General features: G+C 39.0%; 1 protein-coding gene across 2 annotated transcripts in view; it reads right to left on the bottom strand.

Moving 5' to 3' along the window:
- The window catches only part of RIN3 (Ras and Rab interactor 3), a 160653-nt gene extending 146070 nt beyond the window's left edge, over positions 1 to 14583 (bottom strand). For both annotated transcript variants that reach the window (XM_031952300.1, XM_031952299.1), the window contains exon 1: positions 13578 to 14583. In XM_031952300.1, coding sequence (XP_031808160.1) covers positions 13578 to 13621 — 44 coding nt within the window. In that variant the 5' untranslated portion in view covers positions 13622 to 14583. The remainder of the gene's footprint in view (positions 1 to 13577) is intronic.
- Between the last annotated feature and the right edge of the window lie 3907 nt (positions 14584 to 18490).

Raw genomic sequence — 18490 nt, 5'->3', positions numbered from 1 at the left:
GAGAGGAGTCCAGTGCCTCTCTATCACCAGATGGTTCCCTACATCTTTATGATTGGCGTCCCAGGAAACTAAAAATGGTGTCCTAATCATATCAACTGGGTTTAAATCTTTCCTTTTTACAAAATGGATGAACTTGGATCTTATACTCGAATGTGGAAAAAAACAAAAAAACGAACGTTTCAAGATAAATGAACCATAATTACATGGCATTGTTTTTTCCTGCTACGTTAAAAAAAAAAAAACAAAAGATAAAAACAATAACCCAATAGATTGTACTCTGTCCTCTTCAGAACACATATGAATAATGCACTCAGTTCTGGGTATCACCATTTAGTAAGAATATTTATTTATTGATAACCTGGGGAATATCTAGAAAAAAGTAAACAGCCTCAAGTCCATGCCATACCAATCAAATAAATGAAACAGGAGAAGAAAAGATGAAAGAGAGGTGAGGGAGGTGAGAAGAACATGATAGGATAGCTTTTTTCAAGCATTTGAAGAATTATAATATGGAAAAGGGATTTGATTTGCTTTGTGGACCCCAGAGAGCCGAATCAAGAGAATGTGAAGAAATTGCAAAGAGAAAAATTTAGGCTTACTCTTAGGAAAGCTTTCTTTTAATTAGAGCTATCCAAAAATGGAATGGGCTATCTTGGATAGGGAGTGGGATCCCCAGAAATCTTCAAGCAGAGACTGGATCACAACTTAGGTATGATGTAGTAAGGACTTTTTTCCCCCCCCCAATTATGGGTTGGACTGGATAAAATCTTCTCTTTCAACTTTAAAATTTGAGGAATCTAGTTTCCTCATTGGTTCAGTAAGGGGTTAACCTTTTGAATTTTTTTTAAAAAACTTTTTAATGTCATAGACCATTTTGGCAGTCTGGTGAACTTTTGGATCCTTTTTCAGAATAAAAAATTTTAAATGCATAAAATAAAAATATGTAGAGCGAAAAGGAAACCAATCATATTAAAGTAAGTTATCAATACAGTTAGTGGTGTAATGGATAAATGCTAGCCTGGAATCAGGAAGACTTATCTTTCTAAATTCAAAATCCAGCCTCAGACACTTCCTAGCTATGTGACATACCACTCTAGTATCTTTGCCAAGAAAAGCCCAACTGAGGTCACAACGAATTGGACATTACCAAAAACAAACAAACAAACAAAGAAAACAGTTATCAAAATATTAAACAAACACACACACAAACACAATCAAGTTCACAGAAATCACTGACCTCTCAAAAGTTCATAGATCTTAGGTTAAAAGCTGAAAGTCTATATGAACTCTAAGATTTGTTCTAATTCTAAAACCTGTGATTTATGCCAACTAATTCTCACACCAAAAAATGAGTTAGGTGATGGTCTATATAAACCTTATAGAGAAAATGAAGTCTCTATTTGTCTGAAACCTGCTTCATTGCTCTGGGCAGAGTTACTATTTTATTCTGAATTAGGATGCTTTAAAAGGGGCCTATGTTCAGCTAGCGTGTGAAACCTTACAAATTAATCTGTCTGCCCGTGAAACTTTGACAACCTTTTTTTGACCATCAAGCCCATTCTCAATTCAAACCCTCCTCTACAAAGTTAACAGGAGGGGGTGGTTGCAGGTGTGTCTTTGATTTCATATTAAATACACTTTTTCAAGATGAGTTTGAAATAATAACCCCACAGATGTAAAGTTAAAAAACAACACCAACAAGAAAAAACCATTAACCCAATGTTTCCTTCCTAATAGTTGGTCATAAAAAAGGACCCAAAAGGGCCCTGTCTCCTTTCTCTTTGTTGTTGAGAGGATGTTTCCATTACAGAATACAACTGTTGGAGGACCCCTCACCTTTTGGGTCCTGGGGAAGATGTTCTGTTTGGCCTGACTCATTAACTCTTTGTGTGCCAAAGGAATATTTCACAGTGGATAAAATGCTAGCCTTGAAGTCAGTGAAGTCTGGTTTCATATACTGCTTAATGAGCTGGCTGGCAACTCAAGCTCATGGATAGATTCTCAGATTCCTCATTTGTAAAATGGGGATAGTAATATCTCTAAGTACATATTTTAAAGAACGATTTCACAGCTTAAAAACATAAGTGTTTTGTAAACTTTAAAATTCTTTGTAAATGCCAATTCTTTTTAGCTATACTTTGCCCATCTACAAGGTGGCCAAAATGACATCCCTAGATATTTAGTACCTTTATAACCATGTGACCATGAAAAGGCCAATTTATTTTTCAGTTTCCTCATTTGTAAGGTGGAGATAATTGTGAAGGTCTAGGGGTTAGAGAGGAGATAATAATTCCTGAACCTCTCATATTTGAGGAAATGCTTTGTGACAGTAAACTATCAAGATAGTCAAAGCTGCCTATTGGAACTTAAAACTTTAAAAAGTTGTTGTGATGACTCTTGTTATTAGTAATTGAAATAAACACAATTCCCTGCATTTGTGTGCATTTTATAGTTCACAAAGCATTTTCACATCCCTAACCTCATTTGTTCCCCAGAATAACCTTGTGACCAAGGCAGGGAATGGATTATTATCTTCATTTTAAAGATGAAGGAAACAGAGCCAGAAGTCATGATACTCTGCCCCTTATTACTTATTTACACAGCCCTTTAAGTTTTGCAATGCTCTTTACAAATTCCATTCATTCCTCTCCTGTTTTCTCCTGTCCTCTCTTATCCTGCCCTGTCCTCCTCTCACAGTTCTCTTGTCAGACAAGTTCAGATTAAATGATTCCAGTGGTCTTTCCAAGTTCTGATTGAAAGAACTCTTTCTTCTGGACCATCTCATGGATCGTTCCATCCATCCATTCATTCATCTTTCATTCATATCACTCCTTAATTGAACACCCACTAAGCTGAAAAGGCAAGGGCAAGGGATATCCTCTAATCCCATTCATTATCCCTTGGGTGACTTCCTAGACTAAAATTCCCTTCCTCAGCTACAACATCTCCCCTTAGAAACTCCCCTCCTTGAGGGCCCACGTGGAGGCTGATATGTAATAAATTCTAAATACATGCTTTTTCATTCATTGATCCTTAAAAGTGTTAGAGAGACAATGTAAAATTTTCCCCAGGCATTTTACATTACTGTGACCAGGTGTCTTATCTGTAGGCCCTTAGTAGGTGGTGGTAGAAACTCATGTTTCTTGCATATTTTCACAAAGGTATGTGTATTGAAAAGCCTTTCTTCCACTTAAATTGTAAGATTTAGGGCTGGAAAGAATTAGAGAGGGCAATTTAATCATTCCCCATTTTACAGATGAAGAAACATACTTAGAAGTTAGGTGACTTGTTTCTACTCACACAGACTTATAAGGTAAATATATATTGTCATTACCCAGCAGAGCCAGGCTTTGAATGTTAAATCTTCCAATTCCAAAACCAGTTCCCTTCCTCATTTGCCACACAGTCTCTCCTAAGGACTTCTTGTTAACTTATTTGCTTAAAGAGGCAACTTGGTGTGATCTGAGAGGTTTAAGGAAGAGAGGTTTAGGGAAAGCCTTTTCTCTGTTATCTATCCAAAACTACACAATTAGAGAGCCATTCTTTAGACTCCGAAATAGTTCTCTATTAAAACATAAATGCCCCATCAATGAGGGGCATCTGACACTTACTAGCTGAGTGACTCTGGGCAAGTCACTTAACTTGTTTGCCTTAATCCATCCAAGAAGGAAATGGCAAATACTCCCATATCTTTGCCAAGAAAAACCCCACAGACTGTATTGGTGTACTATGTTCCACAGAATCACTAAGAGTTGGGCACAACTGAACAAAAACAAAATTATTATTAATGCCTTCTGTCATTCCCACCTCCATAAAACTTATGGTATCTATCCCCTTCTCTCCACTCACACAGACTCCACTTTACTGTAGCTCAGGTCTATTTTTCATCTTTGAACTAGACTTCTAGCTATCCTAATCCAATCACTCCACTCCACTCAGATGCCAAATTGACTCTTCTAAAGCACAAATCTGACCCTTCCCTGTTCTATAAATTCCAGTGAATTTCTGTTACATTCAGGATCCATGTTTAGTATTTAAACCTCTTCACAATCTGACCCCAGGCTGACTAATTGTACTCTAGACAGACTGGCCCTCTTATGGTTCCTCATATTTGGCATTCCATTTCTTGCCTGTCTTTTTAGTGGTTGTGCCTAATGCCCAGAAGGGACTCCCTTCTCACCTCCATCACCCAGTATCTACTCTTTTCTTAAGGTTTAGCTTAAGGACCACCTTCTCCAACATGAGGTTTTTTCCTAATCCTAACAGCTATTAGTAACTTCTTTCTCTACCCCTATCTCCTTCTCCACTTCCCCATCTGGGACCTATATATATTTTTAATTAAATCTTTTTATTTTCAAAATATATGCATGGATAATTTTTCAAAATTAACCCTTGTAATACCTTCTGTTCCAATTTCCCCTCCTTTCCCCCACTCCTCCCCCTATATGCCAATTAATCCAATATATGTTCAACATGGTAGAAATATATGTTAAATCCAATATATACATACATATTTATATAATTATTTTGTTGCACATGAAAAATCAGATCAAACAGTAAAAAAAAAATGAGAAAAAAAAATGCAATCAAACAACAACAAAAAGAGTGAAAATGCTTTGTTGTGAACCATACTCAATTTTCACAGGCCTCTCTATGGGTGCAGATGGCTCTCTTCATCACAAGATCATTGGAACTGGTCTGAATCATCTCATTGTAGAAAAGAACCACTGGGACCTATTTTATAGAAAACTGTACCTACAATCTACCTGCTGCCTTCATGTCCCCAATCATCTGACACAATGAAGACACTGAATAAAATGAATTAATTCAATTTTTACTAAACTGAATAATCAATTAATAGATTGAATGATTGAAGGGATCTAGGGATGATGAAGCAGCCCATTAAGGCAGAAGGAACATTTATCATGGAGTTAAGGTGTAGATTCAAATTTTGTCTCTGATTCTTACTAGTTTGAGACAAGTTTATCCTCCTTGAGCCTCAGTAATCTAATCTACAAAATACTATGTGTAGGGAGTAGAGGGGAGGAGGAGCATTGTGGGGGGTGGGAGAGGAAGGAAGGTTATGAGTAGATTAAAGTTGATCTCTAAGGGGAAGGAAGTGTGATGCCATAGTTAGAATGCTGACCCCAGAGTCAAGAAGGTCTAACTCTGATGCTTGTTTACCAGCTACGTGACAAAAGGCAAATCTTTAAAGAAGCTTCAGTTTCTTTGTCTGTAAAATGGGAATAAGAACACGGATAATACCTAATTTCATAAGGTTGTCGAGAGGTTCAAATAAGAGAATTGGTCTAAAGAGTTGAGTGGTACACTGGAGAGTGCTGAGCTTGGAGTCAAGAAGACAAGTTCAAGCTGTATGATTCTGAGGCAAGTCATTTAATGTTTTTATGCCTCAGTTTCCTCAACTGTAAAATGGAGATAATAATAGCACCTAACTCTTCAGGTTGTTGTGAAGATTAAATAAGGTATTTGTTGTTTTTTTCCTGGATAATTTAATAATTTTATTAATAAAGCTATTATTAATAACAGAAGCCAGTGACATTCTTGAAGGCTTACAACTCCTTATGGTGATGGACTCAGTATATACCCTTGGAAAAGCAGGTGTTCCTGATGTTGGCAATCAATTCTGGTTGGTTAACAATTAATAAGAGAAGGAATATCACAATGAGAAGTGGAATTACAATAAGGATCTTGAGTTACCTGTCACTGAGAACCCAAATCTTCGTCAAAGAGACATCCGTTTTTCCTATCACTTATCTGACCAAAGGGAAAATACACATTTTCCCACACCTGTCAGAGTAAACAAGATGAGCAAGAATTCATCTTAAATGAGGCATTTGTAAAGTACTTAGCACAGTGCTGGGAACATAGCAGGTGCTTAATGAAATGTTCCTAATTTCCTTACGTATTTTAAACATTTTAAAGTACTTTTTAGATCCCAGTGCCTCAATTCCTTCCATAAAATAAAAGGATTGGGCTAATAACAAGTACAGATATGCTAAATGTTCCTTTTTCCACCCAGAATGAATCACAGGCCTGCCAACTTAGACCTTGAAGGGCGATCTTAAGGGACATCTAGACCAACTCTTACATTTTACAGATGAGCAAACTGAAGCCTGAAGTTAAATGGCCTGCCTAAAGCCACAGATAGTAAGTTGCAGAACTAATTCAAACTCAGACTACAAATCCAAATCTTTCTACAAACCCAGCCTGTAAAGCACACTCACTATTTGTTTCCTGCCTATGCTTGTCACTAACAGTCTATTTATTCAGACAAGAATCATACTTCAGGAAGCAGAGGCTGCTGATTGAGATCTCTTCAGCAGTTAGGTCGACCACCAAAGTCAGATTTGATTGGCTTTCAATTTCCCAATGGGTCTCCTAATCTTTCATTATATTTCAAGGGCTGAGTCGTTGTTCCCAGTTTCCTTGGTTTTACCTTGCTCTACTAAGCACAAAATTCCAATACTCTTTCTGGTTAACTATTCAAAAACTCATTTTTCATTTAGGGAGAAAAGCCTCACTATCCCCTAACAAACGTCACTTGGGGCTAACATTTCTGACCTTTCCTTCTAATACATTCATATACATGAATGTATTCTGAGATCACACTGCTAAGAGTAAACCCCAAGCTATTAAGTAAGAAAGAAAAATCCCACGTATAACAAAATACCTATAGCACAACTTTTTTTGGGTAGGAAATGATCAGAAAGAAAGAAAATTCTAATCCACTGGGAAAAGGCAAAACAAATGTGATGAAGTATTACTGCATCATAAAAAATGAAAAGTAAGGATCAGTGGGAAGACACAGAGTGCAAAGTGAGAAATACAAAATGAAAATTCACAATGACTACAATAATATGTCGAAAGAACAGTAATAACAGCAATAAAAAAAGAATGCTGTGTAGTTACAGTAAGGACCAAGTTTGATTATGAAAATAGAGACATGAGAATGCAGCTCTCTCTTTTTTTTCACAGATGAGAGACTATGGATGGGGAATAATGCATATAATGTCAAATGTTGGTCAGTTTTGCTAAATTACCTTTTCTTTTTTATTCTTTTATAAAGTATTTTTATAAATTTACTCTTTTGTAAGTTATAAGGGATAATAACTCTTTGAATTAAGGAAAAGGAAGGGATATATGAAAGGTGATATCAAATGAAGGTAACATCAAAATAAAAGATATGAACAATTTTTAAAAGTTCTTGCCAAGATTTCAAGTCTACGCCCTTTGAGGTGAAAAAAGGAACTCGGCTAAGAAGGCAAAGGAGCAACAGACACAGGCAGACTGCCTTTCAGAACTATACTTTGGAGAGGAAGAGGCCATTGATTTTTTTAAATAATGTCTCCTGACAGGTGAATTACTCTGGGTTGAAGGAGGGGGTAGGGTATAGATCAGATTTCAAATGAAGCTTGAAAGTGAGGAGAAACCAAATAAATGTGAATAAAGAAGATTTGGGCTGGCACAAAGTACTAGAATGTGGAAGAGGAATACTTTGGATTCTGGTTTTAGGGAGTGAGTCGGTAGAAAATAGACTGAAACTACAAGAAGGCAAATTTCATCTCAGTATATGGTAAAGTCTGGCTCACAGTATAAGAGTTGCCAGAAAAATGGAACTGTCTTATAAGATAGTGAATTCTCTGTCACTACATATACCCCTATATCAGATTATCAGACTAGTTGAACACTACTAAGGATCCTTTAATTCTGAGATTCTATGTCCAATGTAATTGGTAATATAATGGATAGAAAGCTGGTCTTGGAGTTGAAAAGTTGCTAGTTTAAATTCTAACTTCTGATACTAGCTGTGTCTTGGGCAAATCTTATAATCACTTCGAGCCTTAGACAGACAGGTAGAAATCACTGAGAAGTTCATTAATTAAAAATATAATTTGCCTAAATTATCCAATTAAGATGCTAAAAGTACAGCATAGTTTTTAAGTAAAGAAGGGAGGAAGAGATCATCACAGCATGGCTTCATGGAGATGATGAGATTTGAAACTAGACTTTGAAGAATAGGAAAGATTTGTCTTATAAGACAGTATCAGAAGCCAGGTCTCCCAATTACCAGGGAGGCATTCTTTCCAAGCAAGTCTATGTACAAATAGGCAAGTGTTAATTTTGGTTTATTTATATCTGATCCTATCTTATAAGACAAAACAGTTACTTTTCTCTCTCTCTCTCTCTTTTTTTTTTTTTTTTTTTTTTTTGGACAATTCTTATGTTAGAGAGTTTACCACATGCTGAGATGAAATTTGCCTTCCTGTAGCTTCAATTCATTCTCTTCCTACTCACTACCTAAAGCCAGAACTCAAAGTATTCATCTTCCACAGTCTAGTACTTTGCTGCGCTACCTCCCTCCCCTAAGACTTTTTTGCTTAACATTTGTTTAGCTTCTTGCTTTTAAGCATCACTTGAAATCTGATCTACATTCTGCCCCTGCTCCAACCCAGAGTAAGTCACCTATCAGAAGACATTATTTGAAAGAATCAATAGTCTCTTCTCTACAAATTATAGCTCTGAAAAAGTCTGTTACTTAACGGTGATCTCTCTGGGTCTCACTTTCCTCATCTGTAATATAAGGCAGTTGGCTTAGATCAGCAGTTCTTAATCTTTTTTGTCTCACAGACCCCCTTTTGGCAGTATGGTGAAGCCTATGACTCCCTTCTCAGAATAATGTTCTTAAATACATAATAAAATATGTAGCATTACAAAGAAAACCAATTATACTGAAATGTAGTAATCAAAATAAAAATGCAGACACCCCAAAAATTCCTTATTTCGTGATCTCTAAAGTCTCTTCCAACTCTAGTATATCATGTTTTAAGGTTCCTTTTAATCCTAAAATCTTTGTGTCTAAAATTCTCTGAACTGAAAGGAAAACTGAAGAGTAGGAACAGTTGAATTATGTCTTCTTCCTCTTTCCAAGAAAAGGTAAGAGAAAAATGAGAAATAAAATTAGCCTGGGTGATTCTGGAAATATTAGGAAATAAATGTGTTTGTCTACCCTAAAGAGTTTTAAGCAAACTCTTCCCCTCCTCTTTGACCTCTATTCTTTTCTTCCTCTACCATATCTTGCTTTAACGTATTTAGTGCCCTACCCAGTCCTGCCCTCATTAGTCCCCGACTCTGTCCTCTCAAAATTTACTTGGTCTATGCCCTATTCCTTTAAGGCCTTGCATAGAATCATAATATCCAGATCAAGGGTGAGAGTTCCCTTTGCACTCTACCCCAGTCAATCACACCTGCAGCATTGTGCTCAGTTCTGAGTGCTTTGGTTTAAAAAGAGACATTCACAATTAGAATATCCAAAGGAAAGAGAGACCAGGAGGGAAAGACTTGAAACCTTCTTATATGAGGAATAGTAAGAAAAATTAGATTTGTTTTCCTGGGTCCTAGAGGACAAAGCCATAGGAAAGCAAATCTGATTTCTAAATAAAGAATATCTCCATCATTAAAAAGGCAAAAAGTGAAAGGATTGACTTAGGAATCAATGAATGACCTCCATGGTTGGAGATTTTCAAGCAGAGACTGATCTTTTATTGGAGATGGAGAAAAGATTCATAATTTGGGTAGAAACAGCGGGTAAAGAACCTCTAAAATCTTTTCCTATTCTATTACTCTATGGTCCAAGAGACTAAGCTTACTTATTAACGTGATAATAGCAGTCAGTATGTTAATAAATCATCTCTGGTGGGCAACAATATGTATATTTCAATGTAGTCCTTAAAGAGACCATGCCTCCTTTCAAAAGAAATAACTCCAAGATTGGGAATTCCAAATATTGCAGGACAAAGGTGGGGTGGGGGCAACATTTTATGGTAGATATGTCTTCTTCTAAGTGTTCCTCTAATTACAGTATATGAATGGTTACATAATTTGATTGGATGGGGGACTATTTCACAGTCAAATCCAATTTAAGATACTGTTGTACTTTTATCCATCTGAAACCACCAAAGATTCTCATTCACCCCCTTCCCTCATTTTTTCATCTTCCATACTGAATTATGGATATCTTATAATATTAGACTATAAGGTACCATACAAGTTCTCTGTGTCCAATCCATTCTTCCTTATGAATAAACAGCTTACCCAAGGTCACACAACAGGTGACAGATGTGGGACAAGCACTCCTAATTCCAGACCACTATTTTTCTCCATTGTTTAAATTCAGCAAAACTGAATGAGAACAGAACTAAACATGACCAGCTCACACAGTGGACATGGTCAAAATATGGTGGGGGTCTTAAAGTCAAGCACACTCAAATTCCACAGCTCTGAACCTTGTGGTGTAGTGATAGAATCACAGAATCTCCAAATTGGAGAACTCATTCATTTCTATGCAGGAATCCCTCTACAAAATTTCAGAATAGTGGTTATTTAGCTTTCATATGAACACTTCCACATGATGGGGTTCTCACTATTTATTGGGGTAATAATTTCAATTGTTAGGAAGATTTTCCTACTACTCCGCAGAAATCTGAAAGTTTATGGTAGAATAGAAAGAGTATGGGATTTAGACGAAGGAAACCTGCTTTCAAATTTTGACTCAAAGTTATTTTATTCTGTCTCAATTTCCTTATCTGTAAAGGGAGTTGGCCTATTTGATTACAATAGTACTTTCTTCTCTCAAAATATAACACACACACACACACAATTTATTTTTTCTGAACCTATGATTTCATTAATGTAGGGAATTCTAAGTGAGGAGACTGTTTCCCTATAGTTTCAGATCAACTATTATGCACCTTGTCTTGAACAGTATCTCATACTATGGAACATACTAAATTTCAAAAGGACATGTTACCTAAATTCATAAAAGGTTATATCACAAAATAAAAGGACAGAAGAGATATTTTTCACAACTATAGATGGGAGAGGAGCTCTTGACCAAACAAGGGATAGAAAGGATCAGAGAAGAAAAAATGGGCAATTATTACATAAAACTGAAAAGCTTTTTGCACACACAAAAATCAATAAAATGAAAATGAAAGGGAACCAGGTAACTGGGGAAGCAAATCTGATTTTTCACAATGTCATGAATTAATACATAATAATATATAAGACTAAGCTCACTTATTTATCTAATCAGCAGCTAAAATATATGAACAAAATAAGAAAGGCAAGCTACAAGTAATCAAATGAAAACATGCTACCAATTGCTAATAATGAGTGAAGAGCAAATGAAAAGGATTCTGTGGTTCCACTAACCCCCATCAGACTGTCACTGAGAAAAGAGGAAAAAGACAATTGTTGGTGCAGCTGTGCGAGGGCAGGCTCTATAATGTACAGTGTTGTTAAGGGAGCCTCAAATTAATCTGACCATTCTGGAAAGTTTGGCTTGGTAGAACCAGTTTGGCTTATCCCAGCCCAAGAACTTCATTCTTTTCTTCAAGAGCTGCAAATGGATACTCCAGTCCAACAAAGGGCCCTTTAGTACAGTAAGCAGAATGATTTTGAAAAGTGCAGTCCTTTTGGCCAGTGCTCTGTGTTTCCTCTGCACTTGGCCCAGTCACAATCCTGAGGTTTGGCATACCTCCTGCGTGCAGTCATCCTCCCCGGGGCCAAGCAGGCTGGGATGGATTGGCAGGGCAAACTCCACTCAGACACTGGTTATTCTACGTTAGCGCCGTCAGCCTGCCAGCAATTAACCACTTGGGCCCCAAGGCCAGATGTCACCCTCCCTAACCTTCCCTAGGGCAAAGGACTCAAGAACCTTTTCACTCCCAGTTCCTCCTCCTCCTCCTCAAGCTAGAGATAAGGATTTCAATTTCCCAGGGGAGAAAAGTTTCCCCGCCCGGCATGGGAGGTATGGGAAGGGTGGGAGGGGAAAGGGGAATATAGCCCCTGAGTCTGGTTAGTCAGATAAAATAGAAATGCACAAAAAAAAAAAAAAAAAAATTTTTTTTGTGGGGGGAAGGATGGAGAGTTGGAGGGCAAGAAAGGCTTGAATGTCTGGTTTCTCTTTCTAGCTAAAAATTTTTATTAATATCATGGGATGGATTATAGTTTTAGAAATGGAAAGGATTTAGAAGTTAGCTAGTCCAATCCCTTCGTTTTACAGGTGAGGTACTAGTACTACAATCTAGAAAATTTGAGTCAATTGTCTAAGCAGGTAACAGAGGGAATTAAGTAGCAAAACTAGGATCCGAACCTCCAAATCCCGCACACTGTTTTGGATTCCAGTATGTCAACTGGAGACGAGGAAGAAAGCACAAGTGGTAACATTCTGAGGCCAGGTTTTTTTTCCCTTTGTGCTACCTGTGTGACTTTGGGTAGGTCACTTCCTCCCTCAGGCCCTCAATTTCCTCTTCTGCAAAAAGAATGGGTTTAATTTCCTAATACAGGGTTGAGGACTCAGGGTGCAGAAAATGATAAGGTTTTTTGCATATGGCCAACGCGAGAATTTATTTTGCTAGACCTTGTATATTTGTTACAAGGGTTTCTTTCTTTTCCCCCCAGTGGGGGGGGGGGGGTGTGAGAGAGAAAATAGATTTTTGGTATTTGAATAAAATTAATTTAATTTTAAGAACGCAAAATGAAGGGGTTAGATAGAAAAGACTATCTCTTATAATAAGGTCTTTTTCAGCTCTTAACGCTTTCGGACTCCCTTCTCCTCCCCTTCCTGAGCACAGAGAAGGCAACAAACTTCTATAGTTCGCTTTGCTCTAACTATAGTCCCTCAGGGAAACTGAGTCCGCCTCCACACTCGGGATCCCCGGATCAGGACCAGAAAGAACTTTCAGGGGGCAGACGTTGAAGGAGGAGGTTCAGGGGCCTCCCGGGCTGCGCAGTTGAGCCCACGCAGGCACCTAGACCGCCCGGATCTGTTCATTCTCCGCCTTCCCTTGTTCTGAAGTCTGACAATTAACAGACACCTTGGGCTGCGTCTCTTGGGGGGCGGCGGGGCATTTCCAGTTGGGGAACCCGTGTCAAAGTCTATCCAAAACCTGCATAACCTTCCCCAGACTGGTATGGCAAACATGCACAGGTTACGCGCTGGTCTTTTCACTTAGGCGTGTTTCTAGGAAGACTCTGAAACGGACCCTAGAGCTCCCGGGGAGCCCTTAGCGCTCTGAGTCACCCGGGATCCCCTAATCTTCTATTTCCCTCCATTCTTCCATCCTCATTTTGCGGGGGAGGGATAAACCGGGAAACCCAAGGAGTCACTCGCGAGGGACTCGGGACGCTTTGAAAATGAGTCCTCCGTCAGCGTTGGGGATCCCATTTTCCCCAAACCCAAGTCTTTCCCCCCCACCAGCCCAATGCCCACTCTCCAGGCCTCCAGATGGCTATCTCGGCGGTTGCAAACCCACAGGGGAACCCAGGGCACTCCACAGGGCACTTAGCCAGTAATCGTGCCTGCAAGATGCCCAGTGACGTCCTTCTCCGGGCGTCCCTCCACCCAACAAGCGCGAGCCTCCACCCAACCTCCTTGAGGAGGCTGTCTCCGAGAACCTGTGAAAGAGCCCTTTGTTGCAAAAGGCCAGAGGGCGAAGACTACTCCCCCATTCCCCCTCCCGTTCCTTTCCTAGGGAGAGTTTGCAAAGGCTTACCCGGGGTGGTCCCCGGCTTCTCGGTCCCCCGCCGGTTTCATCATCCCTGCCAAGTCACTGGGGCAGCTCAAACTTCAGAAGGACTTTCCGAGTCCCGCCTGCAGGCAGCGGCCCCTAGGCTTCCCCAGAGAAGGGGTCCGCATCCTTCTCCCCCTTCCTCCCCGCACTCTCCCCCTTTTTCTCCTTTTCAGGGAGGGCCCAAGCTTCACTCTGCTGGACACGTTCTTCTCGGTTTCCTCCGCCCAGTCCCGGGGCCCAAGCAGCCCGAGCGCAGACCTGCGAAGTGGGGAAGAGACTTTGAGACCTGCCTTTTCAGTCTCAGTTATTTCTACTTCCTGTATTGAAGTGAGCGGGGGATTTCAGGAAGAGGCTGTCCTTGCTGGTCAAATTTTGAATTGGTTTTTTTGGTCAAAAGTCGTTTTGAGGCATTCATGCCTTCCAGCTCCGGGGACCTGAGGGTCCCAGGCCCATGAAAGGCAGAAGCGGGGAACTGGGTCCCAGGGACCTAGGAAGGGACCGGCTCATAGAGAAGCTGCAGGTACTGAGAGCAGTCAGTACTCAATGTTTTGGGAGGACATTCTGAGGCTGCTCCAGGCCACTTAGAAAGAGCCGGTTCATTCCTACAGCCTGGATCTGTCTGTATTCCTACAGGCTAACTGGAACCAGCTGGAGTCAGCAGACTTTGCCTTGATTAGGGTAAGGCGGGGTGTTTTGAGGACAGACTTTCTTCACTGACTCCTTTAATCCTAAAACTCAGCCTCCCCAGGAGACCCAGTATTTCAGTGTTGCAGTCTCTAGCAAAGAGACTGTGCCTTTCTACACTTGGATCAGTGCACTTTATAAATGTGCCTTACTGTCATGGTCATAGAGCCTTGGAGGTGGGAAAAAAGCCAGAGGCCATTTGTCAAATCTCCTACCAAGGGGCATTGCAACATTACCAGTGAACGGTTATCTAACTTCTGCTTGAATGTTTCCAACAATAGGAACTCACTATCTTCTGACACCCTATTCCCAGTGACTCTTAGACCAAAGTCTGTTTCATCTTTAGTAAATTCAGCGTTCACCAATAGCAACACCAGTTGCATCACAGTGCTGAAAAAAAGCTCCGGTCCTGATTTAAAATAGCTTTACTTCTGCACGCTTACAAGTCATTCATCTGCAGCAAACCAAGCAATCTCAGATCTCGTGGAATCGAGATTTGGAGCGCCTCTCTTGATATCAGAATGATTTCCCCACATATACCAAGTTATATCGTCTACACAGATTATATTAAAAGGAAGTTACCTTGCTTCCACAATGGCTCACTGCCCATCTCCTGAAATGGAAGAAATCATCACCTCTAAGAGACTATTGTGGAAGGGCTCTATAATTTCAATCAAAGAACTTGGATTTGTGTCTAAACTCTGATGTGCTGAGTGGCAATGGGCAAGAACTTTTCTGAAGCTATTTTCCTTGCTGTTTCTCAAACAAAGTTTTCACAGGATAAGCCCCCTGGAACTTATCTTCCTGGATACTCTCTGGAGTATCTTCTTCTGGACTATCTTCTTCTCTGGAGTATCATCTTCCTTATCTCCACCTCCTAGATTTCCTGGCTTCCTTCAAGATCCAGCTACTGTCCTATCTTGTATAAGAAGTCTTTCTCCCTAATCTTAGTGCTTTCCTTCTGAGATTATTTCCAGTTTACCCAGTATCTTGTTTGTACATAGTCGTTTGCATTTCAGACTGGGAATTCTTTGAAAGCAGATTTTGTTATTGTTATTATTGTTTATATGTTTTGTTTTGGTTTTGCCCCTTCTTGTATACTCAGAACCCAACACAGTTGGTGCAAAATAAGCTCTTAATAAATGTGAATTGAGTAGATTAATCAGCTAGGTGATTATGTGGAAATAGTGCTAGGCCTGGAATCACGAAGACCTGAGTTCCAGTTGAAACTTCAACTGGATGAAATCCAGGTCCAGACACTTACTAATTGTGTGACCCTGGGCAAGTCATTTAACCCTGTTGCCTCAGTTTCCTCACCTATAAAATGACAGAGAGAAGGATTTTTGCCAAGAAAACTTTAAATGGGGTGACAAAGAGTCAGCCACAACAAATTGCATCAATGATTTCATTTGATATTGTATAGTAAAAACCCTGGACTTCCACACACAGAGCTAAGAGGAGGAGAAGTGGATTGTAACAGAGAAAAGGCACCTATAGCTTGACTAGATCAAATCTACTGACTAGAGACTGAGAAATGATCATAGGATTTACACCCAACAAGAGAGATTTTTTATTTCTAATCTAGCCCTCTTATTTTTTAGAGAAATTAAATTGAAAGCAGTAATTTGCCCCAGGACAGATAAGTATTAAATAGCAAACCCAGTTTATCTGACTCCAAAATCAGTTATGTTTACATTAATACAACGTTTCTTCTCTTCCAAGTATTGTTTCCAATTTCCAATTCAATTTTTAACCAGCATTTATTAAGCATCTATCAGAGCTAAGCATTGGGGATCCAGATATCTTCAAAAAACTTATTCTATTGAGGGCTCAATTTCCAGGGGCTCACGGTAACTTCAAGAGCGGGGAGTAGGGAATCAGATTAAGTTTCCTCTAGGAGGTAGCCCTTGAACTGATTCTTGGGGAATTTAGGGGTTCCAAAAGACAGTGATTTGAATTGAGGAAATCAGGAGTTAGGAGGACCTTATTCTAGCTATGTGATCCTGGGCAAATCTCCAATTATCTCAAAAGCAAAACAAAACAGATCTAGGATGTTTAATACCTAGGTGTTTACTACCTGGATAATCTTAGCTTCCTGGTCCTTAATTTTTTCATCTGTAAATTGAGGCCATTGTAAAATGGCCTTTGAGGTCACTTTCTGCTCTGGCAATGTAACCAATAAGTCTTCCAGCATGTGGAATAGACTCTATGGAAAATTTATAGAAACAGAACAGGTTGAAAATGTAAGGTTGAATTTTGATTTACACAGAAGTATTAAATAAGAGAGCCCTATATGGCTTGTGATATTCTGGCAGCAGAACCAAATTAACATGATAAATATTTTTAAAAATATCATTTAAAAATAAATGAAAATATAGTAAAACACATAAATAATGCTAACTTGTGGTTTTCTGAGTTAATGTGTAGGGCTTCTTATGTAGGGTTTAGTGACCCCTGTTTCTATTGAAGTTTGACATAACGACTACAGTCAAAGGAAGTACCACATTGAGGGGAGCACAGAGACATTGAACTATCATTGTTATTGTTAATATTATTCTTTCTTTTACTGTCACTGTTGTTCACAGTAAGACTAGAATGTGATGCATCCTGGGTCCAGTTGAAAAAGAATTGTTGGAGGGGATGCGGGAAAACTGGGACATTGATGCATTGTTGGTGGAGTTGTGAATGAATCCAACCATTCTGGAGAGCAGTTTGGAACTATGCTCAAAAAGTTATCAAACTGTGCATACCCTTTGATCCAGCAGTGTTACTACTGGGATTATATCCCAAAGAGATTATAAAGAAGGGAAAGGGACCTGTATGTGCACGAATGTTTGTGGCAGCCCTTTTTGTAGTGGCTAAAAACTGGAAACTGAATGGATGTCCATCAGTTGGAGAATGGCTGAATAAATTGTGGTATATGAAAATTATGGAATATTACTGTTCTGTAAGAAATGACCAACAGGATGATTTCAGAAAGGCCTGGAGAGACTTACACGAACTGATGCTGAATGAAATGAGCAGGACCCGGAGATCATTATATACTTCAACAACAATACTATATGATGACCAGTTCTGATGGACCAGGCCATCCTCAGCAACGAGATCAACCAAATCATTTCTAATGGAGCAGTAATGAACTGAACTAGCTATGCCCAGAAAAAGAACTCTGGGAGATGACTAAAAACCATTACATTAAATTCCCAATCCCTATATTTATGCACACCTGCACTTTTGATTTCCTTCACAAGCTAATTGTACAATATTTCAGAGTCTGATTCTTTTTGTACAGCAAAATAACGTTTTGGTCATGTATACTTATTGTGTATCTAATTTATATTTTAATATATTTAACATCTACTGGTCATCCTGCCATCTAGGGGAGGGGGTGGGGGGGTAAGAGGTGAAAAATTGGAACAAGAGGTTTGGCAATTGTTAATGCTGTAAAGTTACCCATGCATATATCCTGTAAATAAAAGGCTATTAAATTAAAAAAAAAAAGAAAAAAAAAAAAAAAGAAAAAGAACTTCTGTTTTGGTCCTTAGCATAAGCAGGGGTAACCCAGTGAGACTTCAGCAAAAGTTGCAGGTCTGCAGGAACTAAAAGAAAAACTGAAATTAAAGGAGGGAAACTTTTGTTAGGTGTAGAATATGCATTAATCAACTTAGAATAGGTGGGAAGCTTGAAGAGGCCAGGGAGACAAAAAGCTTGATTCCAGAGACTTTGAGATTCCCAAAGATTTATGGAAGGCAAAACTGACTAAATTGAAACTAATGACCTAAGTTAAAGTAAGGTGGAGGTGTTTACTGGGGGAGAGAGTTTATAAATCCTGCAGGATTATGGAAAAGACGTAAGACTTCAGATGAAATGATTTAACATATGAAAAGAGTTGAGCATTTAAAAATTCATTACTATTAAATAATAACAAATAAAGGGGCAATTAAATGATAAAGTGGATAGAATGCCAGATTTAGAAGTCAGGAAACTTCTTGAGTTAAAATCTGACTTCAGATTCTTCCTAGTGGAGTGACCCGGGCCAGGCAAATCACTTAATCCTGTTTGCCTCAATTTCTACATCTTTTAAAATGAAAAGGAGAAGGAAATGGCAAACTACTCCATTATCTTTGCTAATGATGAGGTGTTCAATGTTGGGTGTAGGTAGCAGAGGAACTGATAAAAATTAATCCCTGAGGCAGGCAGGGAGAAGGCAC

This window comes from Sarcophilus harrisii, chromosome 2 (genome assembly GCF_902635505.1).
Source record: "Sarcophilus harrisii chromosome 2, mSarHar1.11, whole genome shotgun sequence".
NCBI classification, from domain to species: domain Eukaryota; kingdom Metazoa; phylum Chordata; class Mammalia; order Dasyuromorphia; family Dasyuridae; genus Sarcophilus; species Sarcophilus harrisii.
The sequence above is the reverse complement of the archived record's forward strand: the minus strand, read 5'-3'. Positions and strand labels throughout refer to the sequence as shown.